The sequence below is a fragment of the Microcaecilia unicolor genome, chromosome 12 (genome assembly GCF_901765095.1).
Source record: "Microcaecilia unicolor chromosome 12, aMicUni1.1, whole genome shotgun sequence".
In the NCBI taxonomy this organism is placed as follows: Eukaryota; Metazoa; Chordata; class Amphibia; order Gymnophiona; family Siphonopidae; genus Microcaecilia; species Microcaecilia unicolor.
In genome coordinates, this window is record NC_044042.1 from 24,380,046 (window position 1) to 24,405,603 (window position 25,558).

Here is a 25,558-nt window from a genome sequence, read left to right on the forward strand (position 1 = left end):
TGACAGCTGTTTCCCAGGCAGGGGGAGGAGTAGGGAAACACAAGGCTGAGAATGTGGGCGGAGCTATTATGATGCCTACGAACAGCTCAGGCTTCAGGCTTCACTGCAAGGCTGCTGGCTTTAGAACGTTGGAGGTGCTTTTTATGGAATCAGCTGAGAATGTGGGTGGAGCTATTATGATGCCTACAAACACCTCAGGCTTCAGGCTTCACTGCAAGGCTGCTGGCTTCAGAATGTTGGAGGTGCTTTTTACTATATAGGATGAGGCGGTTACTGAACCTCGACAAAGATCCTTTTTGCAGCATTTAATGAAACACTAGCACAGTGATGAACAAAGAAAGATTAAAAGTGCAATCCCCACAGCAATAATACAACCAAATGTAAAACTAACATCCAAAATCTAACACATTTAGGTCGCATTCTCCTGCAAACTCCATGAGAACCCAAGACTGGAAAATCCAACCAGTTATTCCTGGAAAAATTCCTGCATTTCTGTTCTACACATGACACCACTGGCAATGCAAGATGGAAATATTTGGAATTTCAGACAGCCCCAGAAAATATGTTGAACACAATGCATTTTCGTCAAAGTGAAGGAGGGAATCTGCTCATGGCCTCACCTCAAGATGTTCTAGTGCTAGAAGGCTCTTGATATGGCACTCCTTAGAGTGGAACCAGTTAAAGCTCCCAACATGTTTTTATCCAGTCCTTGCTGAACCACAAAAAAACAAACAAAAAAAGGAAAAAAGAAAAGCTATGAACAAAAGCAGTCATGGAACAAGCAATGAACAAGGCAGTCATGGAGCAAGCCCGAAGGGGGCAGAATCAGACATTTGTTTTCATATTTCTTTTTCTACTAAGACCCCAGGTGGCATGCTAATGATAATTTGGGACTACAGAAACATGAGAAGATGTAGCCACCGCAGGGCTGGATAGATAAATCGAACAGGTACACCTTGTGGCAACGTTTAGAGGGTAGGGGGACCAGCAGTATCAGTTACACTTTTCTGGTGCATAATGGAAAGAAAGTGACCTACAGAAGGATCAAAGTCTTCCAGCATTTTTCCTCCCTATGCCAATACTGCCTCTGGTCCCGCCCTTGCGGAAACAGTAAATGAGGGCGGGACCAGAGGCAGAGCTGAGAGTGAACAGAAGGGAAGGCAGCTGACTCGCCGAGCCTGCTCGCCTTTCACTGCTGCCACCGAGACCCCGGTAAGATGACTTTTAAATTCTGGGTGGGTGGCACACAGGAAGGCGAAGGGCAGGCAAAGGACTGTTGTGGGAGTGGGAAAAGAGGGCGGGCTGGAACTGAATCGAGTTGGAGGGAGGGAGGGTCTGGAACTCGGAGGGAGGGAGGCAGGGCCTGGAACTCGGAGGGAGGGAGGGAGGCGGGGCCTGGAACTCAGAGGGGGAGGGGAGGGGGAGGGAGGAGGAGGCAGGGCCTGGAACTCAGAGGGGGTGAGGGAGGCAGGGCCTGGAACTTAGATGGTGGGGAGAGAGGGAGAAAGGACGGGGGGGGGGGGGGCTGGAACTCAGAGGACAGGGGAGGAGGGGGGAATGCACCACCTGTAAAAAAAAAACCAAAAAAGCACCCCCCAATCATTTTTAAAAGTCTGCTCCTATGGCCCCCAACGCGTCTGAAACGCCATACACCTGCGCTTTCAAGACGCTCCACCCTCTGTCACTTTCACCCCATCCCCCCTGCAACGCTGACCCCCCCTCCAAGCCCCCCGCCACTCCCTCACAGTTCCCCAGCACTTTTAACACATTGTAACACAGTTTACACAAAAAATATTGTTTATAAAGAAATCTTATACATGTAAACAACAATTATATTCAGAATACAACTGTGGAAACATTAATGGCAGGAAGTCATTACCTTGCTAGCGTCCGTTTCATTGCGTTCAGAAACGGGCCTTTTTTACTAGTTATCAAATAAAAGATGGCGTTGTCAATACTGAACAGTGCCGGAGCCACCGGCTTTCTGGCAGTGGAGGAATCAGGTGCATATGCTGGCATTGAGGGAGGCGAAGGGGTCCCTGAAGCGTATATTACACTTTACGCAGATGTGGAGTCCCTATTTGCAAGAGTTGAGTCCTCAGGGGCGAAGTCTGCTTCTCAATACTATATAATATTTTGCTATACAAGGATCTGTTTAATAGTTATTAAACCATTTAGCTTCCTTTAGGGGGGGGTGTCCTCCTGGGCTATCAGAGTACAAGCCTAGGGGGATATGAGAGGGGGGACAGTTTGGAGGGTAAAGGGAGGGGAAGGTAGGAAGGGGTAGCGGGTTAGGGGTCTGTGGATTTAGTTCTTTGGGGGGGGGTTCTGTTAATAGCGGGGTGAGGTCTCCTTTCATTATTAAAAATTGATGTTATTTTACCGAACTGTTTATATTATTGGCTAAGTTGTATTGCAGCTAAAGATTTTGGTTGTCATTTGTGATTTGCAACTATTCATCAATAAAAAAATTGTTGAAATCTAAAAGATGGCGTTGTTACCTGTTTCAGCAAGCCCTGAAGCTCCTTCTGGGACCACATGTCAGTCAGGAACACGCGGGCCGCCTCGGCTGCTTTAGGTGAGGCGCTGCAAAGCGTGAAACATGGAAAAGTGAGTTCATTGGCTGAAACTTAACCTCTGTGCTGTGGAAGCAACAGGAGGAACCACCAACCACTAGCTCCTTGTGTCTCTGGGCAAGTCACTTAACCCTCCATTGCCCCATGTAAGCCGCATTGAGCCTGCCATGAGTGGGAAAGCGCAGGGTACAAATGTAACAAAAATAAAATAGATACTATTGGAGATTCTACATGGAATGTTGCTACTATTGGAGATTCTAAATGTTGCTATTCTACTAGCAACATTCCATGTAGAAGGCTGCGCAGGCTTCTGTTTCTGTGAGTCTGACGTGAGTCTAGTGGAATAGCAACATTCCATGTAGAATCTCCAATAGTAGCAACAGTGGAGGAGAGGCCTAGTGGTTAGGGTGGTGGACTTTGGTCCTGGGGAACTGAGGAACTGAGTTTGATTCCCACTTCAGGCACAGGCAGCTCCTTGTGACTCTGGGCAAGTCACTTAACCCTCCATTGCCCCATGTAAGCCGCATTGAGCCTGCCATGAGTGGGAAAGCGCGGGGTACAAATGTAACAAACAAAAAAATGTTTCAACATCTTTGGTGGCATTCTATACATTGGCACCATGAAGCAGGTAACTCAAATATAAACCCATTCCCAAACTGTGCCTACTAGAGATATGGATCAAGTGTTTAACACAACAACATACAAATTCTACACATATTATCAATCTTTATTCCAAATTTGTGCATTTAAATAATCATGTCCTTGCAAAAGAAACTGGATGCGGAATAAATATCGATATCAAATCTGCCCACTAGGAACAAAGAGTATCACTCTGGGGCAGATTTGAGATTGATATTGATGTTTATTCAGCATCCAGTTTCTTTTGCAAGGACATGATTATTTAAATGCACAAATCTGGAATAATTCATGTCACACTTGTGCTTTTCTGTCACCCATAGGGCTGCTGGTATGGACAGGTAGGAGAAAAATTAAAGTCTGGACGAAAGTAGGGCTAGCCACACACTGCCCAGCCCCCCAGCCCCACCCCAAATGTGCCTGCATGCTCTCTGGGCTGGCCAATAGAGACCCAACTTGCCCCAAGTTGGGGGGCAATCCATGGAAGCTATATATCTAGAGAGGGGGGTCCATGTTCCTAACGACAGTCCTAATTGCCCGCCCTTTATGCTTCCCTTCCATATGGTTTCTCCCTCCATCCTTTTGGGTTTTCCCATTCCACCCCCATCTCTTACCCGCTTTTGCACATGTTCACGATATTATTCAGGAGGCCAGCTGAGAGGTTCTGTTTGCCCAGCAGAGGATCAGCCATCACCAGATTCCTCATGGTGTAACATGCAGAGGACAGAATGTCTTCAGAGTTGCTGGTGTTGTTCCCCGGCAACGACAGCAGACGAGAAACATCTGGAAGCACCTGGGTACCTTAATAAACAATTCAGAAAAAAACAAATGAGTTATGGGACGTGGTCACCCAGTGTTCCATGCCTGCCGCAAATGGTCATGACCTCTTATCAATAGATAGCCCTGAACTAACCCAAAGGCCCAGTTGCAGTTTAGAATAGCTTGTAATGGCCTGGTGGTGATTTTATATATTTTTTCTCCAATGAATTTTCATCAACACAACTCATTACAGTTCCTATAAAACTTCATATCACAGATTCCACTGAATGCTGTAGTACCTGATGTGAGTGTATCACCTACCCATGGATCTGTGTAATGCAGGATGTCGGGATAGGTTGCTTAGCAAAGAGGTGCCAGTCTTGACCACATCTGAGTTCCCAGACTGAAGGAGACGTGCAATATTTGGTAGACCCTTCTCCTTTACCCCAATAAGCTGACTCATTCCATTGGACATCTAGATAAACAGAACACAATATTAGCAGTGCATTGTTCCTATCTTCCATTGCATTACAATACAGCATTAAGGAAGACCCAAGGAAATAGAACCAATGGCAAGGCTGCTTTGCTGATACTAGATTGTACCATTGGCTGCACCGATATTCCATAGACACATAGAATATGGGGCAGATATGGACTTATTAGGACTATCTAGTCTTTCCAGTTTCATTCTAGAGGCAATGACACAGATCCCAGTGAAATCTTAACATTTCCTGTCTCTGCTTTGCGATTAAGGATTCTCTGTGCCAGTCCCAGGCTTTCTTGAATTCTGGAATTATTTTTGTTTCCACCACCTCCCTGATAGGCTGCTCCATGCACTCGCACCATCCTGTCTAAGAGCAAATAGATTCTGTTATTCTTGAGTCCACCACCTGTGAGTCTCAAATCAAGAGCTTTTCTTTTACCAGTGTTGGAATGATATGACTGTTGAGTTTAATTATCAAAATCTCATGGATTGGCCAATAGGGGTCTGAAAGCTGAGAAGGGGCAGAAGGTTGAAGGTTCACCTAGGGCATCTAACACCTATGCACCTGCCCTGACTTGAACCTGTAGGTGGGGAGGGAGATCTAACATAGGGAGGGGGTTCAAGCTAAGTTAGAGAGAGACAATGTGGGGGCAGCTGGAACCTGGAGCATGAGATTGCTGGGGAGAGTTGAGCCTAAGAACAAAGAAAGTTGGAAAGGTCTTATGATAGGGGAATTCTGTGCAAAAAAAAGAATTAAATCCTGCATACTTTATTTCTTTATAATCTTTGTGTATAGAGTTCTCCCAAAAATAAAATACTTTTGAAGGTGCAGTCTCCAGCACTGGAACCTGGCTGTCTTTATTAAAAATCAGAAATCTTTCTTTATATGAATGATATCCAAACCCTATCTGATTGAAACTGGAACTTGAGGGTTTCTGAGCTCTTGAAGACTTATCTTCCTAGGCTGCTTACATCATCAGGCATGAAACACAACCCCCAAACTTGCAGAACTTAGCCATACATATTTCCCCCCAATATTCAAAACCACTTAACCAGCCAGGAATTACACCTGGCCAGTTAAATGGTACTTAGCCGTCTATTCAGCAGGAGATAGCCGTCTGTCTCCCGTTGAATATTGCCAAGCAGCTAGCGGATAGCTGGTTATATCGGCCAATATAACTGGCTACCTGCTAGTTTTCAGTCTGAGTTTGGCAGCCATATTTGGTCACGTGAAACGCTAGAATATCTTTGACCAGTTTAAACATAACTGACCAGCGCTGAATATTGGCTTGGCCGGTTAAGTTCAAACCTGCAAAAAATAAACCTGATATTCAATGCCGGTCACTGGAAATGGTCCGGCATTGAATATTTATTTGTGACATTTATATCCCACATTATCCCAAACAAGTTTGAGTATCCGGGCTCAGCACCAACCACGGGAGTTAGCTGGGCCATTCATTTGTGCCTACCAGGAAGCTGTCAGAGAGAGTAAACTGGCACGTCATTCTCTCTGCTGGGCTATTGAAAAAATAAGCTGTGACTGGAGAAGGGTATTCCCTGATTATTATTAACAACCTTCCAGGCTGCTGCATCCAAAGCAGGGGAGTTGCATTCTTCTGACCCAAGCCAACAGGAAAACAACCAAAACTGAGATTATTTTTTTTCTTGTGTCATCAATAATGTACACCAGACGCACTATTAACAATATTGTCCACAAAACAAAACAAAAATATTTAACCTAAATAAAATGAAAATTACCTAAATGACTCAAGAAAGTAAATAAAATTAAAAATGTTTGGTCTGCACACCCCTAATCCACACTCATTCCACTAAAGGTTGTCCTCGGCACCTTAACAGATTCTCCTATAGGGGGCAGTGGTAGGAAAGAGACTAAAAGCTCAGGTGAAATATGTAGATAGGGGAGGGGCTAGCGACGGGAATTTGGATGCATACGTTCCAAATGTTAGAATCACAACTGAGCAAGCTGGTTGGCCCAGTGTGGTCTATTTTATGCCCTCATTTACAATACAATTTATTTATTTAGATTTTGCTCACCCCTTTTTCAGTAGTAGCTCAAGGTGAGTTACATTCAGGTACTCTGGATATTTTGTCCCAGGAGGGCTCACAATCTAAGTTTGTACCTGAGGCAATGGAGGGTTAAATAACTTGCCCAAGATCACAAGGAGCAGCAGTGGGATTTGAACTGGCCACCTCTGGATTGCAAGACCGGTGCTCTAACCACTAGGCCACTCCTCCACTAGCAGCATTCCATCTAGAATCTCAAATAGCAACATTCCAGAATCTCAAAAAGTGGCAACATTCCATGTAGAATCTTCAATAGTAGCAACATTCCATATATTTATTTATTTAGATTTTGCTCACACCTTTTTCAGTAGTAGCTCAAGGTGAGCTATACTCAGGTACTCTGGATATTTCTCTGTCACAGGAGGGCTCACAATCTAAGTTTGTAGGGTTAAGTGACTTCCCAAGATCACAAGGAGCAGCAGTGGGATTTGAACTGGCCACCTCTGGATTGCAAGACCAGTGCTCTAACCACCAGGCCACTCCTTCACTCCATAATTGGATATTTCTAACCCACAAGAAGAAGTTCAATGTGGTTTACAACCAATAGAACTAGGCATACCTAGGAAGGATTACATTTTCAGAAAGAAGAGAGGTTAACCATTGTCCAGTAACAAACCACCAGCAGTAATATTTGCCTTTAGCAGGTACTCATGTCCCAAACTTACCAAATAAATAGGTCTTTAACAACTTTCTGAAACAATTATGATTCAATTCAGATCTAATGGTTACTGGTAATGAATTCCACCAATAGGCGGCTTGATACGAATAACTATGTTGCTATGCAAATTGTCTGGTACTGAGCTGCTGTATCATCGATTTGTTCTCCCGATGGTCTGCTTCGGAAGACAGGTGACGGAGGTAGAGGCGTTGATGTGGCTTTACCCTTACATGGTAAATGTAAGGCATGGAGCTGCCTGAGGTTGGCAGGGCTTCCAGCTGTTGACTGACTGAACATAAGCCAGCTTTATTCTTTCTGGATTCTTTGTTCCTTGCCATTGTCTCCACATGCTTCTCTGAAGAGACAGTCAGATGGGGGGGGGGGGGGGGGGCAGGCTGAGCCACTGTGTTACTGTAGCAACCAGCTGGTATGTCATACCTCCGACTGCCCAGAAAGAAGGGAGAGGAAGTGACTCTGCCAGTAGGGCGAGTCTCTATTTGCAGAAAGAATGCAGTATATCTGCTGGGAACATGTAGTATCTTCACGAAAAGAGAAATGAAATAATAAATGATCCGCTCTATTGTACTTCTTTAGCTTCTGTCCTGGGAATTTCTGGGGATTTTTGTCTGCTATCTGACAATTCACTATAACTTTTTTGAAGAACGCACAGCAGTGCCGTAGCGAGGGCTAATGGCACCCGGGGCGGGTCGCCGCTGCGCACCCCCCCCCCCCCCGGGTACAGCACGGCGCGACCCTCCCCCTCCAGACCGCGAAACCCCCCGGACCGCCCCTCCCGCCCCCCCTTCCTACGCCACTGACGCACAGGACAGTTTTCACTTCCATGGCCTGGGTACCACTAATGGAAGCAGGTACATCACTCCTCAATCCAGGCCTTGCCGGCACTTCTTTCCTAGGATGTCAGAGCCTGAAGGCTAGGTGTGGTGTGATTAGGATTTCTCCAGCCCCAATTATTATTAGCAGAGCCGTAGTGAGGGGAGCTGATACCCGGGGTGGGTCGCCGCTGCGCACCCCCCCCCCCCCCCGGGGTGCAGCACGGCGCACCCTCCTCCCGCTGGAGCACACCCCCCCCCCCTGGAGCGCATACCTGCGGCGAGGGACGTGCGGGAGGGCCGATCCGCCCCGACTGCACGTTGCTGGGGTGTGTCGGCTCCGCGCTGGTTCACTGCTCTCTCTGTCCCGGAACAGGAAGTAAACTGTTCCGGGGCAGAAAGGGCAGTGCACCAGCGCGGAGCCGACACCCCCCCAGCGGCGTGCACCCGGGGCGGACCACCCCCCCTTCCTACGCCACTGATTATTAGTAACAAATAAGAAAATACTGCCCGATATTACTACCAACATTTGCTTATTTCCGATCTGACCACAAAGGGCAACCTTCGAAAGCTAATCAAGAAATGTATTAAGTTATGTCCAATAAAAAAGGTATCATCTTATTTTCTTTTCCATGTTTTATTTTGTTTTATTTCTATTGATTACCTTTAAAAGTGGACTAACAGGGCTACCACACCTCTCAACTGCCCGATACTCAAAACCATTTAACTGGCCAGGAACGGCACCTGGCCCGTTAAATGGCATTTAAACGGCTATCCGGCGATATTCAGTGGGAGACAGTTGGTTATCCCCTGCTGATTGTTCCTGGTTAGCGCCTAGGAGATAACTGGCTGTATTGCATGATAGAGCTGCCAATCCCCAAATATTCAATTCATATCTGGCTATTATAAATGACCACATCAGACCGCTTAACTAGACGGTATATCTTTGCCTGGTTTAAAGTTAACCGGCTATCTTCTAATACAGTCTTAGCCGGTTAACTTTAACCTGGCTAAAAATAACCCAGATATTCAATGTCAGTCACCGGAAATGGCCTGGCATTGAATATCTGGGCTGACCGTCAACCGTGAGATTTAGCTGGGTTCCATCCCCTGGTCTGAATATCGGCCCCATAATATTTGTTTCTTTAGAATAGAGGCAACAGTGACAGACTGTATGGTGACGGTTGGGGGGATAAAGTAGTGGGGTGGGGGAGGTGTTAACTGTGCGACTCCTTGTCAAAAGGACGGGTTATATCAGACCTGGTATTATTCCCATTAAATGAATGAGGTTAGGGGTCTTCAGCTCAGAAAAGAGAAGGATCAGGGGAGATATGATTGAGGTCTACAAAATCCTAAGTGATGTAGAACAAGTAGAAGTAAATCGATTTTTTACTCATTCCAAAAGTACAAAGACTAGGGGACACTCGAGGAAGTTGCATGGAAATACTTTAAAAACAAATAGGAGGAAATATTTTTTACTCAACGAATAGTTAAGCTCTGGAACTCTTTGCTGGAGAAAGTGGTAACAGCGGTTAGCGTATCTGGGTTTAAAAATGGTTTGGACAAATTCCTGGAGGAAAAGTCCATAGTCTGCTATTGAGACAGACATGGGAAGCAACTGCTTGCCCTGGGATTTGTAGCATGGAATGTTGCTACTCTTTAGGATTCCAGAATCTTGCTACTCTTTCAGATTCTTCACGGAATCTTGCTATTCATTGTGATTCTGGAATCTTGTTACTCTTTGGGGTTCTGGAATGTTGCCACGATTAGGGTTTCTGCCAGGTACTTGTGACCTGACTTGGCCACTGTTTGGAAAACAGGACACTGGGCTAGATGGACCATTGGTCTGACCCAGTAAGGCTACTCTTATGTTTATGTTGTACTTCCAGTTTCTTTAGGACACTGGTGTGGTGCTGTCTTTCCATGCACTGAGTAGCTGATGACCCTAGTGGAGAATATCACTAAAGCCAACAAATGTGAATACATCAAGGGCCGGATTCAGTAAATGGTGATAAAAAAAATAGGTGCTGGGAAAAATCAGCGCTCATTGCTATTCTATAAAGGGTACTCCAGGATGAGCACCCTCTATAGACTAGTGCCTAGTAGGGATTTACACTCCCAGTTTTCAGTGCAAGGACTTAAACCAACAGAATCTTCTGGGCACAGATCCCCAGAATTCTGTAACACTGTGCCCATCTTTTGTGAATGCCCCTGACCCACCCATGCCTCCTCCATGGCCACGCCCCCTTTGGGGCTGCATGCAAGAAGATTTGGGCATGGATATTTATAGAATCACATGCAGACAGATCCTCATGCAAATCCAAATTAGTGTCAATTAACATCAATAATTGATCGTTAACAGCTCCTTATCTCATTTATTTGTACGCAGATCTCAGGATTGCACAGAAATTTGGGCACCATTAATAGAATCCAGGGACAAATGCAGAGATCCAGCAGCAATACCTCTTCTTGGCCTTACATAAGAATTATTCAAAGGTGATGTTGTACCTGACACTGCACATGGCTCTTCCTCTGATATCACATACAGACAGGAAAACGGTTTTGCTAGAAAGGGTTCAGTTTTTCTTATGAGCTGTTGATTTTGCTGGCCACTGAGATACAGGTGAGGAAAAGACTGGAGATGGATGAACACTTGTTCTCTATGTAGAATATGAATATACTAGTGGAAACATGCCCGTTTCCTAAACAATGAAACGGGCCCTAGGAAGTCTGTCATGTAAGCTTTTTTTTTCTCACTCTCCCCTGCCCTCCCCTCCATGTCCAGCGATTCTTCTCTTCTCTGCCCTCCCATCTGTGTCCCGCGATTCTCTCCTCCCCTCGATTTGTACCTGAACGTTCTCTGGCTGGCTGGCGCTGGCTTCCGTTCCGTTCGTAACATTCCTCCTGACGACAGCTCACCTCCAGCGTTCTCTTCCCTCTCACTGTTCCGCCCTCTGACGTCATTACGTCTTGACGCGAGGGCGGGACAGTGAGGGGGAATGGAACGCTGGAAGCTGGCTGACGTCAGGAGATGTTTCGAACTCAGGCAGCGAGACACGGAACGTTGGAGGTGCAAATTATTATATAGGATACTGTAACAGGGTAATTCTATCACAGAGTACTGGTTATGACACCTATTTAAGCCTATTCTCTACAAAAAAGTAGGTCATGCCCATCATATATATTAGGCTGGTATTCCATAGAGGAAAGCAGATGACTACCATCCTGTATAGAACCAACTCATAACAGAAGCCTAAATATAGATGCCCCTTTATCGAATTGTCCTCTTTGCACCTAAAATTCACGCTCCTGCATCTTAGGAAAGAAAAAGCAGCAAAACCTTGGGTTGTGGGATAATATGACAACTGAAATTTACTGGAGACTAAGCCAGGGGACGGTCAATGGCTGTCATCACTGGGACCTCCTGCTGAGTCAAGGGGTTGAACTGGAGTGCAAGGAAGGGGATTGGAACGACGACCATGACAGAGCTTATAACTGGGGGGGGGGGGGGGGGGTGGGGAGGGAGGAGGTGGAGAAAGGGGAGCCATAGTATTGGAAGAAATGGGATATGACAGTGCTAGCAGTCCATGATATCAGCACGATATCTAAATGGAGCTCTGATAAATATCCACTCTTCAGTTGTCTGTGCTGTGTTCACACTTTTCTGTATCCTTGTGATACCTACCTAGGGGTTCTGATAAAATTCTCAAAGCAGCCTACTGTCCCCACCCCCCAAAAAAAAACTTCCCTGCGATCTACTGAGGTTGAGTAAGTAGAACACACCTTCAAAGTTCTGAAAATCTAGTATATCTTCAAGCTTGACAAAGAGGGGACCTGAATGGTTTTAAACGCGAACCACACAACGGTTGAATAGCACTGGTGCTGTCAAAGAGACCCGATTTCCTTACCAATCCTTTGCTGGCAGTGAGGTTCTGCAGGGCCCCGGCACACGCTTCCAAGGTGGAATCTTTCTTGCTCAGTCCCAGCAGAGCCAGATACATCTGGATGGTAGAGGAATGGAAGAGCAGGTTCGCCCCCTTGGGATTGGACTCTTCCTCAGGAAGAGGTAATTCGAAGTTGTTGTTCTACGAAGAGAAATGAAAACTAAAATTTCAATTTCATTTTGTTAAACAATCAGAAGAATGTGGATAAACTACTTGCATAAAACATGATTCACACAATATAAGGTCATCATTTTTTTCATTTTTTTATTTTTATTTTAGTCGTCTTCGCTGTTTTGTTCTTTGTCTGTTTCCTGCAAAGACTTGTTTCTTCTGTTTTTTTTTTTTTTTGCATTTGCCTATTGCATACATGTCCGATTATCCCATTGATTTTACCAAGCAAATGAGAACTGCAAGTCCCAGACTGCAATGGGGTAACCCCCAGGCTAGGGCGTTCCTAGGGCGGCTGACACCTGGGGCAGATCGCCGATGCCCCCCCCCCGGGTGCAGTGCCCCCCCAAGGCAAAACGACACCCCCCGGGTGCATTTTTACCTGCTGGGGGGGTGCCGCGCCTGTCGGCTTCGTTCGTTCCATGCTCCCTCTGCCCCAGAACAGGAAGTAACCTGTTCCGGGGCAGAGGGAGCACAGAACGAGCGGCGCAAACAGGCGCGTGGCACCCCCCAGAGGCATGCACCCGGGGCGAACCGCACCCACCGCCCCCCCCCAGGAACGCCACTGACTCCAGATCCTTAAAAGCTACCACGGTGTCCTTGCCAGTTTGAGAGCATGATTACCTGCACCTTGTCGCTCTTGTTACTGAAGCAGCCCATGGAGGTTTTGTCTGTCTCACTGTTCCTGGCCATGTAGTTCTGCTTCTCGGTCAGCTCAGTGTATTTATTCGGCACCTCGGAGTCCAGGTGGTATGAGAGGTTGTGCAGAATGCAGGTACAGTTCTCCACCGACTGTCAACAGAAAAAAAAGAAAACTGCTGTTTAACAGAAGTGCATCTCTTTGTACTAGAAAAGAATTGGGCGTGTACTAGCCTACTGGCTAGTGCACAGAACTCTGAATCCCAGTGGCTCTCCAACTAAGCCTATGGCTGTTCCCTATTCTGTCTCAGCTTCCCAGGAAAGAGCAAATGTATCAGATTTAGATGTCTAATGGAGGGCACTGACATTGCACTGTAAATCAGATTCGTTTTCAGGGACTGAAGATGGGAAACATCTGGATAAAAAATCTGAGATACCCTCCTCTAGTGGAGGAAGTATTTCACAATGCTAAGTATTTCCTACATAGATGCCAGGCCAGAGCGTTAGTCAGGATTTTCATGGTACTGAATTTACGCTGAATAATCGTGAGATAAATTTGTCCATAAGTCTCCAGTGTATGCATAGTTATATATATTCAGTGTAGATATTCTGAAAAACCTGACAGTTACAGAGTGACCACGATAAGTTTGGGAAGCAGCCAGATATGCGAAGTCACACACATTTGTCGTGTGGCAAATGCATTCATGCCCCTTCTCCAGCTCACATGCTTAAGAGGCCCAATTTCATGCATTGGCATCCTTCCCTTCCTTTCCATGGGTTGGGCATCTCTCTTCACTGCCCTCCTCAAGTGCAGCTCCTCTCTCTCCCTCTGTGTCCTCCTCCCCCCCCCCCCCCCCCCCCACAATCCTGTACTTCTCTTTCCTTGTCATGATTATTTTTGCTGTGCACCGCCAGCACTCTCAGCAATAGTAAGCTGATTCAACCAATCCAGGGGCCTTCCTTCAGATATTTCCCGCCCCTTTTGAAGCAATTTCCTGTTTTCTCTAGGGTGAGATGTGGCTGAAGGATCCCGGATTGGTTGAAGCAGTCTGCTATTGCTGAGGGGGCCAGGAGTGCAGAGAAAGATTAATCGTGGCAAGGAAAGAGAGGTACTGGATTGCGGGATGGGGGGGATAAAGAGAGAAAGAGGTGTTGCATGGGGAACAGGAGGAACAGAGGTGCTGCATCAGGGGGCAAAGAGAAAGAGAAGTGCTGGAAAGGGAGGTCAGATAGAGAAGAGAGAGATGCAATGGAGGGGGGGGGGGTGAGGAAAAGAGAGGGCGTGGAGATGGAAGGACAAGAAAGGAGAGAGGTGACAGGATCTGCTGAGAATGAAAGAAGAGGGAGAGCTGCTGGTCCTGTAAAGGAGAGACAGAACAGTAGTGAGGGAAGAGAAAGGAACCCTACCTGGACCCTGGGGGGGGGGGGGGAGGGAAGAGAGAGAGGAGAGATACTGGCAAGTGGTGGGGGACATAGAGAGACAGAATAGTTATGTTGGACAGGGCAAGAATAGGGACACAGAGGTGGGAGATGCTTAACATGATGGGAAGGCAGGAGTGATGCTGGGTCAGACAGATAGGGACACAGAAAAAAGATGGATAGTGGACATGAAGAGAAAAGAAGTGCCAAATGGAAAGGAGACTATGACAAAACAATTAAGAGAAGAAAAAGAAAACCATAGACTAGGACCCACACAACAAGGAAAATAAAACTAAGCAGACATCAAAGGTAGAAAAAAAGAGTTTTATTTTCTATTTATTCATTAGAATATGTCAGTTTTTGGAGTGTACTTCTGCTAGAACTGGTTTTAGACATAGCTGGGGCCCTCAAGAAAAAACCTCACTCATTGGCCTTCAATCTCCAGCATAGCGGTGATAAATCTCCAGCTTTGGGATGGGCCACCCTTGGCATCTCTGCAAGCCATGGAATAGACTGCTGGCCAAATTCTATGTTGGATTTACATTGTGGGAGGAGTTTTCATCCCTGAATCATTGGGAATTTGTGTTCGGAAGGAAAGATATTGTTGTCGAAATAACAGGACAAACTTTGGAGCATTTCATACCTTGTCATCAGCCTGGTTGGCAGATACACAGCTCTGGCCATAAAACACAAGAGAATCGACCAGACCCTTGCAGTTCCGCATGGTTTGGCGCCCAGCATCTGCAGAACTCAGGTTCCTGGAAGAAAAGAAGGGCAAGGAGACAGAGGGTCAGAACACGATGAAGAAATAGACCAAGACAAAAAGGAATAAACAACAGCAGGTCAGGAAGAGACAAGACGAAGAAGAGGTAAACAGACAGGTGAAAAAATAACATGAGAAAAAGGAATGAACAAATAGCACAATAGGAAGACAGGGAGTAGAGATGAAAAGAAAAAGGAAGGATTTAGGTGGACAGGAAGAGATAAATAGAAACAACATGAACAGTATCAAGACAGGAAAGATGAAAAGAGACAGAGGGATAAGAAAGGATAACAGCAAAGAGAGATTGATAGAGAAAGAATTAAAGATCATGAGAGAAGAAAAGAGGGAGACAGAGAAATACAGAGAGAGTGAGAGTGACAAAGTGAGAAACAGAAACAGAGGGAAAGTGTGTGTGAAGAAAAGAAAGAAATGAAAACAATTAGTAAGAGAAATAAACATAGAAGAGTGGAGAAAGAGAAAAATCGTCTTGAATTACTCCGTCCCCAAAGTCATGTGGCTGCCATGTTAGTCCACTTGAATATATGTGGGAATGAGGTTCAGGAAACAAGCTGTACGTTTGGGTTGAACATAAGTGATCTGGACTCAGTGGCGTACCAAGGGGGGGCGGTGGGGGCGGTCCGCCCCAGGTGCACGCCGCTGGGGGGTGCCGCAGCGTGCGCCTGTGAGCTCTGAGTTTGCTATGCTAACCTCGCTGGTTCGCTGCAGCTCCCTCCCTCTGCCCCGGAACAGGTTCCTTCTGCAGCGAACCAGCGAAGTTAGCGTAGCGAACTTGGAGCCCACAGGCGCGCGCCGTGGCACCCCCCCCCCAGCGGCGTGCACCCAGGGTGGGGGGTGTTATTTCGCGGGGCGGGGGGGGCGCATCGGCGATCCGCCCCGGGTGTCATCGAGGGTAGGAACGCCACTGTCTGGACTGACCATTGCTGGAAAGAGGATATTAGGCTAGATAGACCCTTGGTTTGACCCAATAGGACAACTCTTATGTTTTTATTGTCTTACAAGGTCACACTGGGGAAAAAATAAGACCTTATGCTCTGAACTGAGCAACATGTAAGACTGGGGGGGGGGGGGGGGATACAGGTCTTAATCAACAGAGAGGAAAATCAGATTTGCTAGTCCTCTGATCTATGCACTGCAGCCTCTTCCCTAGTCAGTTCAGTGCAACACCGATAAGAACATACCAGGGTCAGAATTCAAACATCCCATGCTATGGCGCCTGTTTTCCTTGACAATCTAGGTACATATATGCTTTTATGAAACAGGCTCCTACAATGACTCCCAAAGACTGCACAAATTTACAGCTGATCCAGGAGTTTAGATGTGCATATGCATGTGTATACATGTGAATGCATCGCAACTTCACATCCCAGCTCCACCCAAACACACCCTCAGGAATGCTTATACACTGATCACAGAAAAATAGATCTAATCAAGCAGGGCACCACCTTTTTTACGTGCATTATTTTTAACACAGTCATGCTAAATACCCAGAAAAGGCTTGATAAAAATGACTTCCATATTATGCAGGGCCGGCGTAAGGAATATTGGGTGGCCAAGGCAAACTTTCAGCCTTGCAATGACCTCCCCCCCCCCCCCCCCCCACCCCACACACACACACAGACATCATGCTGTCAGCATTTATTGTTTTGCATTGACTACAGCTGCTCTTTTCTGTCTCCCAGAAGCTGCTGCCCTAGGTAACTGCCTAGTCTTGTCTAATGGTTGGACTGGTCCTAATTCTGAACAGACGGAAATGGCAAAGCAAGCTATATGAAAAACACTACAATTAATAATCAGTCACAGAAAAAAAAAATACAGGCAAAAGAACAGACAACACAGCTGCAAACAAACGCAAAGAAGGGGGAAAATTATTTCTGCTTCTATGTATGAATCAAAACTGAGATCCGAAAAAGCACAGAGGAAGTGTTAACCGAAGTGTATATGCAGATCAGACAGCCTTTCCCAGTCCAAACTCCTGATGAAACAGATGCTACAGCACTCCCTGACTATCCACATGGATTAAATATTTACTACTGGGGGCCCCTTACCTTAAGTAGAGCATGCTAATCAAGGTAAGGGGCCCCGTCGTCCATGTTACATGGAAATACTTTTAAAACAAATAGGAGGAAATAGTTTTTTACTCATCTAATTGTTAAGCTCTGGAACTCGTTGCCTCAGGATGTGGTAACAGCGGTTAGCGTATCTGGGTTTAAAAAAAGATTTGGATAAGTTCCTGGAGGAAAGGTCTATTGAGACAGACATGGGGAGGCCACTGCTTGACCTGGGATTGGTAGAATGGAATGTTGGTTCTATTTGGGTTTCTGCCAGGTACTTGTGACCTGGATTGGCCACTTTTGGAAGCAAGATACTGGGCTAGCTAGATCATTGGGCTGACCCAGTATGGCTACTCTTCTGTTCTTATGTAAATTCAGTCAGTAAAGTACAGCCCAGGAGTTCTCAACCCAGTCCTTGGGACACACCAAGCCAGTCTGGTTTTGAAGATATCCACAATGAGGCCAATTTTCAGACTGTGGACCGGCTAACTCCCGCAATCTACGCCGAGACCCGATATTCAATGCCAGGCCATTTCCAGTGACCTGGTATTGAATATCTGGTTTCTCTTTGGCTGGTCAGAATTTAACCGGCCAAGCTGATATTCAGCCCTGGCTGGTTAAATTCAGATTGGCCAAAGATATTCTAGGGTTGTGCACGTGGTCTAAATACGGCCGCCAAACTTGGCCGATCCCATTTTAAAAATTGGCAGATAGGCGGTTATAACACCAATATAACCAGCTATCCTCTAGCTGTTAACCACTAGGGACAGAGAAAATACCTGCATATGGGACTAAATTCTATAAACAGTGCCGAAAAAACCACGCCAAGTGCTATTCTATAAACAGCTCTGAAAGTTAGGCACCGTTTATAGAATATACTTGGCACCAGGATTGGCATCTAACATTAGGCACAGATCCCCCTTCCTCTATAACAGCGTGCATAATTTGCAGGAACGCCCCTGATCCTCCCCATGGCTATGACTCCTTTTTGGAGCCACACGTACAATTTACGCTCAGATCCCCACGACTAAAAAATGTGCATGTAAATTTCAATTAATGCCAATTAGTGCCAATAATTGATTATCACAAATATCGGCACTAATTGGCTCATTATTCAATTAAATTGTGCACGCAAATTGAGTGCGTGCCCAAATTTGGATGTGCAATTTTAAGCGCCATTTATAGAATTTTGGGGGTAATGTGTACAGTGCTGCATAAGTCTAGTAGAGTTATAGAAATGATAAGAAGTCGTAGTATAACTCACCTTACCAAAATGAGCTGGAGGCAGGTAACAAAATTCTAAAGTAGGACAATCAATATTCTAAAAACAGTACCCTATTTTACTTAAAAGCCAAATTTTACACTACACGTTTTAAATCCTTTTTAAACACGGAATATGATGGAGAATGACACAAAGCTAATGGTATAGCTTTGGCTCCATCACTCCAAAAGCACAATGTCCAGTTTTCTTCCATCAAACTGTTTATCGGTGGGAATGGAAATAGCCCGAGTGATCGCAACTTCTTCGTTCTTCACCGCTCTGTCAACGTTGTGACCCCCAGTTTTTCTGGCCCAGCAATATTACAGTATTTACTGTTTCCCGTGTATGAGATGTGCTACTTTATTTTGATTTCTGTGTTTAAGCCTTCTGACATCAGCACGTCACACCCAGTGATGAGAAGTGCAACAGTTTCCAGCCCAACGCCACAGATTCGGCATTGTCTCTGCATTTTTTCTTTTTCCTTTTTTTCTATGCTGGCTGTGAACCATCTTGTTAGTGGCCCATTTCCATTTTGTCCGTAAGCCACTTGGCAGCGAGGGCAGTGTGGTTCATGCAGGAGAGGTTTGTTTCCAAGGATTATATACACAGACAATAAAATTCTGCCTTACTCACCCCTCCAGGAGCTGTGCGGTAATAATTGTAGCTCTAGTCAGCTGGAGGCTTCCTTTCCCAGTCCAGTCTCTCTCTGGTGGCCCTCTCAGCTGGGTTGGCAGAGGATTTGTTTTTGCACACTGGGGCTTTTGGCCCTCAGTGGCAGACAGGGAGGTTCTCCTTGTGTTCCTTTGTAATTTCATAGTCAAAACACTGTACTCTAGGGAGTGCGCATGAAAAAAATTGTGGTTCATTTTCAGATCTTTCCAGAATTTTTGGCTAATTTTCAGATTTGTTTGCTTCGTTTCAGAAATCAGTGTAAGTAAGATTTGATCAATGCATGTAAAATGTTTTTAATGTGCGCAAATCAACTTTATGTGCATTCATCCAAAGGGGGGATGGGCATAAGGTATCACAGAAATAATGGAGAAAATGTTTTTAAAGGCCAGGATCTCATGGAAAACTGGGCAACAACTTTCAAACTCAAACTAGACAGAGACAAAACCAAATGCCTGGTCCTATCCAGCCCGCACAACCCCACACCTTACCAAAATTTCACAATCAATCACCAAACATATCAAATTCGAAACACAACTAAAAATACTAAGAGTTATTCTCCATAAACATCTATCACTGAATAGTCAAATATCAGCAGTAACATTAAAATGCTTCAAAACACTATGGAAACTAGGACTAGGGGGCATGCGATGAAACTACAGTGTAGTAAATTTAAAACAAATCGGAGAAACTTTTTCTTCACCCAACGTGTAATTAAACTCTGGAATTCGTTGCCAGAGAACATGGTGAAGGCGGTTAGCTTAGCAGAGTTTAAAAAGGGGTTAGACGGTTTCCTAAAGGACAAGTCCATAAACCACTATTAAATGGACTTGGGAAAAATCCACAATTCCAGGAATAACATATGTAGAATGTTTGTACGTTTGGGAAGCTTGCCAGGTGCCCTTGGCCTGGATTGGCCGCTGTCATGGACAGGATGCTGGGCTCGATGGACCCTTGGTCTTTTCCCAGTATGGCATTACTTATGTACTTATGAAACGATGAGACTATTTTCTCAGACAATCATTCTGGATAATAGTACAATTGACAATACTATCACAACTAGACTACTGCAACGCAGCATACATAAGGTGAAAGGAAAACAAACTAAAATCATTGCAAACCATCCAAAACACGGCAGCAAGACTAATATTCAAGAAGTCAAAACCAAAAGAGCAACTCCACTGCTCAAAACACTGCACTGGCTACCAATCAAGGCAAGACTATTCTTCAAATCTGGTACCCTCATTTTCAAAATACTGTTTGAAATGGTGTCTGAATATATGCTAGACATGATTGAACTATCCCCGAGAAATGTAAGTCCAGAAACCAGAGGCTACCTACTTCTTCACCTACGTAACTGCAGAAACAAAACCATCTACACAGCAGGATTTAGTTACCTGGGTTCCAAACGGTGGAACTCAATACCAAAAACCACAAGAAGCATCACTAACTATCTCCAATTCAGGAAAGAAATTAAAACCCACCTCTTCAAAAAATTCAACAGCTAACTACATGCTAGCAATGTCCCACCTCTACAAATATACCTCAACGGAACTCTACAGATAACCACACAAACTATTGTCCTACCTCCTTCAACGTCCTACCACTACAACCTTACCTCATCAGATCTCTCTATATAAAAGGCAACACCAACGTTCTATGAAGCCTCCAGCCGGAAGTGTGAAGGGGGCGAGATATCCGGTTTCCCTATGAGTGTCTGCCCCGCCCTCTCTGTAACACAGTCAGTGAAGGAAAACAGCAGAGCACGAAATCAAATCGCTGGCTCTGTAACAGTGAAGGACTCAGAGGGGGGAGGGGACAGAGGCCAGAGGGCAGGGACACACACACTCCCACATGCACACAGAAGAAAACATTGCTAGCCCCCCGTTTCATTTGCATCAGAAACGGGGCTTTTTTACTAGTAACTACATAAATTATTATCCCACCTCCTCAAAACTACCTCTCCAAGACTGTTTAGATAACTACATAAACTATAAATGTCCTCTCCATGTCATAACAGAAAAAGACTATTGTAATTCCCACCTAGAATGTAAATTGTAAGAACTCTGAAGCAAAGCTTGTTTTGGGGTAACAGTGGAATACAAGAATGCACAAATAAAATTAAAAAAAACTTTGTGTGTGCTCTTTACATGCAGAACATTTTCCAAACCAAAATTGGAAACCAAATGCACATCCCTGCTATCCTCAGTCCCTCTCTCTCTCTCTCTTCACACATCTAGCCCTAACCTGAAATGGGGAATAATTGAACCCAAGTTTTCCTGAGGGCGTCCTCGCAGGACATCCCTGCGAAGGGGCGGGGAAACCCGTATTATTGAAACAAGATGGGCGGCCATCTTTCGTTTCGATAATATGGTCAGGGACGCCCAAATCTCCACATTTAGGTCGACCTTAGAGACGGTCGACATAAATGTTGAGATGGTCGACCTTAGAGATAGTCGTCCCTGGTTTTCGGCCATAATGGAAACCGAGGACGCCCATCTCAAAAACGACCAAATCCAACTCATTTGGTCGTAGGAGGAGCCAGCATTCATAGTGCACTTGTCCCCCTCACATGCCAGGACACCAACCGGGCACCCTAGGGGGCACTGCAGTGGACTAACTGAGGCACTAATGGAACAGAAAAAGCCCTTCCCTTACCAATCCCTTAGCAATTCGGAAAGGAACGGGCATGCATGAAGGAAATCGCAAGCAAATGAGCTGCTCGCTTTTAGCTCATTTGCACATGATTTCCTTCCTAAGGAGGGGAGGCCAGTGCAGAGCAGCCAAGCATTATGCGTGGCTGCTCTGCGCATGCCAAAGACGGCTTCATACATGCAGACAAGCTGCATGTATAATAGCTGTCTACAACCTTAAAAAAAACACAAGTCCAGGTGAAAACATCCAAGTGCTCGTCAGGGACATTTTTTTTTTTTGAGTATGGGTGAAGAACATCCAAGTGCTAGGCGCCTTTGCTATGCCTCCGTCCCTGCAACGGGCAGTTGAAGATGTCCAAAATATGGATGTTTCTGTGAGAAGGATGTCCATGCCTTTGCTCTGCCTCTGACACCCCCTTTATTTATTTGGATTTTGGATCACAAGTAGTAGCAGTGAGATTTGAACCAGCCACCTCTGGATTGCAAGACCAGTGCTCTAACCACTAGGCCACTCCTCTCCCTTGAAATTTGGCCATCCCTGTGGTGGGGGCAGTTCAGGACATCCAAAATGTTTGAAAGCAGGACGTCCATGCCTTTGCTATGCCTCCACTGACACCCCCCCCCCCCCCCCCCCCCCCCCCCCCAGGGAGCTGCATACTGCTGCAATGGACCTGAGTGTGATATTTGAGGCTGGCAAAAAAAGTTTTTAAAGTTCTTTTTTTCAGGGTGGGAGGGGGTTAGTCACCACTGGGGGAGTCAGGGGAGGTCATCCCTGATTCTCTCCAGTGGTCATCTGATCAGTTCGGGCACCTCTTTGAGGCTTGGTCGTAAGAAAAAATGGACCAAGTAAAGTCGGACAGTGCTCATCAGGGACGCTCTTCTTTTTTCCATTATCGCTGGAGGACGCCCATTTGTTAGGCACACCCCAGTCCCGCCTTCGCTACGCCTCCGACACGCCCCAGGAACTTTGGTCATCCCCACGACGGGAAGCAGTTGGGGACGCCCAAAATCGGCTTTCGATTATGCCGATTTGGACGACCCTGAGAGAAGGACGTCCATCTCCCGATTTGTGTTGAAAGATGGGCGCCCTTTTCTTTCGAAAATAAGCCTATCAATAGAAATCAAACAAAATAAAACATGGAAAAGAAAATAAGATGATTCCTTTTTTATTGGACATAACTTAATACATTTCTTGATTAGCTTTCGAAGGTTGCCCTTCTTCCTCAGATCGGAAATAAGCAAATGTGCTAGCTGACAGTGTATATAAGTGAAAACCTTCAAGCATTACTATGACAGTCTGACAGGGTGGGAGGATGGGGGTGGGTAGGAGGTATGCATGGGGACATCAAAGCATATCATTGATATTCTAACAGGGTGGGTGTGGGTAGGTGAGGGGAGGGTGATCAACAGAGACATACAGCTTTATGGTTTATAATGGGCTAGAAACCCCAGATCCTTGTTAAGTCCTTTCTGTTGGGTGTTAAAATATTCAATCATTCTGACTTCAAAGGTCTTACGTTCTTGTATGGTTTTAAAGTTACCTTTCAGGATTCTCACTGTGAAGTCACTGGTACAGTGTCCTGGTCCTGTAAAATGTTGACCAACAGGCGTGGGAACCCTGCTGGCACCAGTATTGTTCATATGATGTCTATGTAAATTGAATCTTGTCTTAAGCATCTGGCCTGTTTCTCCAATATAGCATCCTTCGTTACATTTTTTACACTGAATGATATATACCACATTGGAAGATGAGCAAGTGAAAGATCCCTTTAAAAAGGTATCATCTTATTTTCTTTTCCATGTTTTATTTTGTTTGATTTCTATTGATAACCTTAAGAGTGGACTAACACGGCTACCACACTCCTCTACTTAAGATGGAAAATAAGCCTGATAGTCTGCTGGAGCACCACTGCTTGCTTCATGCCACACATGATACTAGCAAAAAAATACAGAAGAACAAATAAAAGAAAAACCCATACAGAGTAAAGAGAATAAATCTAAAAGAAAAAAACCCACGGGAAAAAACCAAAACTGTTAAGTTTCAATTCTCAAGAAATGTACTACTACTACTACTACTATTTAACATTTCTAAAGCGCTATTAGGGTTACGCAGCACTGTACAATTCAACATAGAAGGACAGTCCCTGCTCAAAGAGCTTACAATCTAAAGGACAAATGTACAGTCAGTCAAATAGGGGCAGTCTAGATTTCCTGAAAGGTATAAAAGGTTAGGTGCCTAAAGCAACACTGAAGAGGTGGGCTTTGAGCAAGGATTTGAAGATGGGTAGGGAGGGGGCTTGGCGTAAGGGCTCAGGAAGTTTATTCCAGGCATAGGGTGAGGCGAGGCAGAATGGGCGGAGCCTGGAGTTGGAGTATGTAATAAGCTCACATCTTACAACAATGGGATTGCTTAGATTATAGAAAAATATGCCAATTAAATTGGGGGGGGGGGAGTTGAAATATATTGAACTGCTTTTGGTAACATTTTTGGAATGTTCTAAGTAATCTTGTTTTCGAGTGTGAGCTTATCACATACTACATTTATTGAGAATTGAAACTTGCTTATTTTGTTCAGTTTAACATTTTTATTTTTCCTGTGGGTTTTTTTTCTTTTGGACACATGGATTTTTCCTCCAGGAACTTGTCCAAACCCGCCCTGCTCTGTTCTCAGTCGCGCTGTGCATGCTCATTTTAATGAAATTGAGTATGTGCAACCGCATGCTCAGTTTCACTAAAACGAGCGTGTACGGTGAGAGTGAGAAGAGCAGGGTATGCAAATGGTATTCTAGCGCAAATGGCCACACCAAAATTTACGCACAACCTCTCCGCTTAAGCAGTTATTCCATAAACCGCACTGAACTTTAGGCACCAAAAGGTGCTGAGTTAAATCCGTGCTTAGCGCATGGTAAAAATCAAAATGATAAAGGAGATGGAACTCATAGTAACATAGTAACATAGTAGATGACGGCAGAAAAAGACCTGCATAGTCCATCTAGTCTGCCCAAGATAAACTCATATCTTGAATTTGTACCTGTCTTTTTCAGGGCACAGACTGTATAAGTCTGCCCAGCAGTATTTCCCGCCTCCCAACCACCAGTCCCGTCTCCCATCACCGGCTCTGGTACAGACCGTATAAGTCTGCCCTCCCCTATCCTAGCCTCCCAACCACCAACCCCTCTTCCCCCTACCTGCTCCGCCACCCAATTTCAGCTAAGCTTCTGAGGATCCATTCCTGCTGCACAGGATTCCTTTATACATATCCCACGCATTTACCGTTTTCATCTCCACCACCTCCCGTGGAAGGGCATTCCAAGCATCCACCACCCTCTCTGTGAAAAAATAGAGGGTGGTGGATGCTTGGAATGCCCACCCGCGGGCACTCCTCTCATATGAGGAAAGGCTAAAGAGCTTAGCACTCTTTAGCTTGGAAAAGAGATGGATGACGAGAGATATGATTGAAGTCTACAAAATCCTGAATGCTGTAGAATGAGTAGAAGTGAATTGAGTTTTTACTCATTCCAAAAGTACAAAAACCAGGGGACACTCAATGAAATTACATGGAAATACTTTTAAAACAAATAGGAGGAAATATTTTTTTTTCACACAACGAATAGTCAAGCTGTGGAACCCTTTGCCAGAGGATGTGGTTAACAGTATCTGGGTTTAAAAAAAGGTTTGGACAAGTGCCTGGAGGAAACGTCCATAATCTCTTATTGAGACGGACATGGGGGAAGCCTCTGCTTGCCCTGGGATTGGTAGCATGGAATGTTGCGTGTATAATAGCCTGGATTGGTCACTGTTGGAAGCAGGATACTGGGTAGATGGACCATTGCTCTGACCAAGTATGGCTACTCTTATGTTCTTATGTACAAAGGGTTAAGTCCAGATTCTGATGCGCTTTTGAAAAAGGATCCCTTAGTGGTATCTTCAGCACTTCAAGC

General features: G+C 45.3%; 1 protein-coding gene across 1 annotated transcript in view; it reads right to left on the reverse strand.

Moving 5' to 3' along the window:
* The window catches only part of PKP1 (plakophilin 1), a 94,246-nt gene that overhangs the window by 3,597 nt on the left and 65,091 nt on the right, over positions 1-25,558 (reverse strand). The window contains exons 7-13 of the mRNA XM_030220645.1: positions 14,842-14,956; positions 12,765-12,932; positions 11,937-12,113; positions 4,293-4,446; positions 3,827-4,013; positions 2,502-2,586; positions 621-712 (exon numbers count right to left, since the gene is read on the reverse strand). Coding sequence (XP_030076505.1) covers positions 638-712; positions 2,502-2,586; positions 3,827-4,013; positions 4,293-4,446; positions 11,937-12,113; positions 12,765-12,932; positions 14,842-14,956 — 961 coding nt within the window. The 3' untranslated portion in view covers positions 621-637. The remainder of the gene's footprint in view (positions 1-620; positions 713-2,501; positions 2,587-3,826; positions 4,014-4,292; positions 4,447-11,936; positions 12,114-12,764; positions 12,933-14,841; positions 14,957-25,558) is intronic.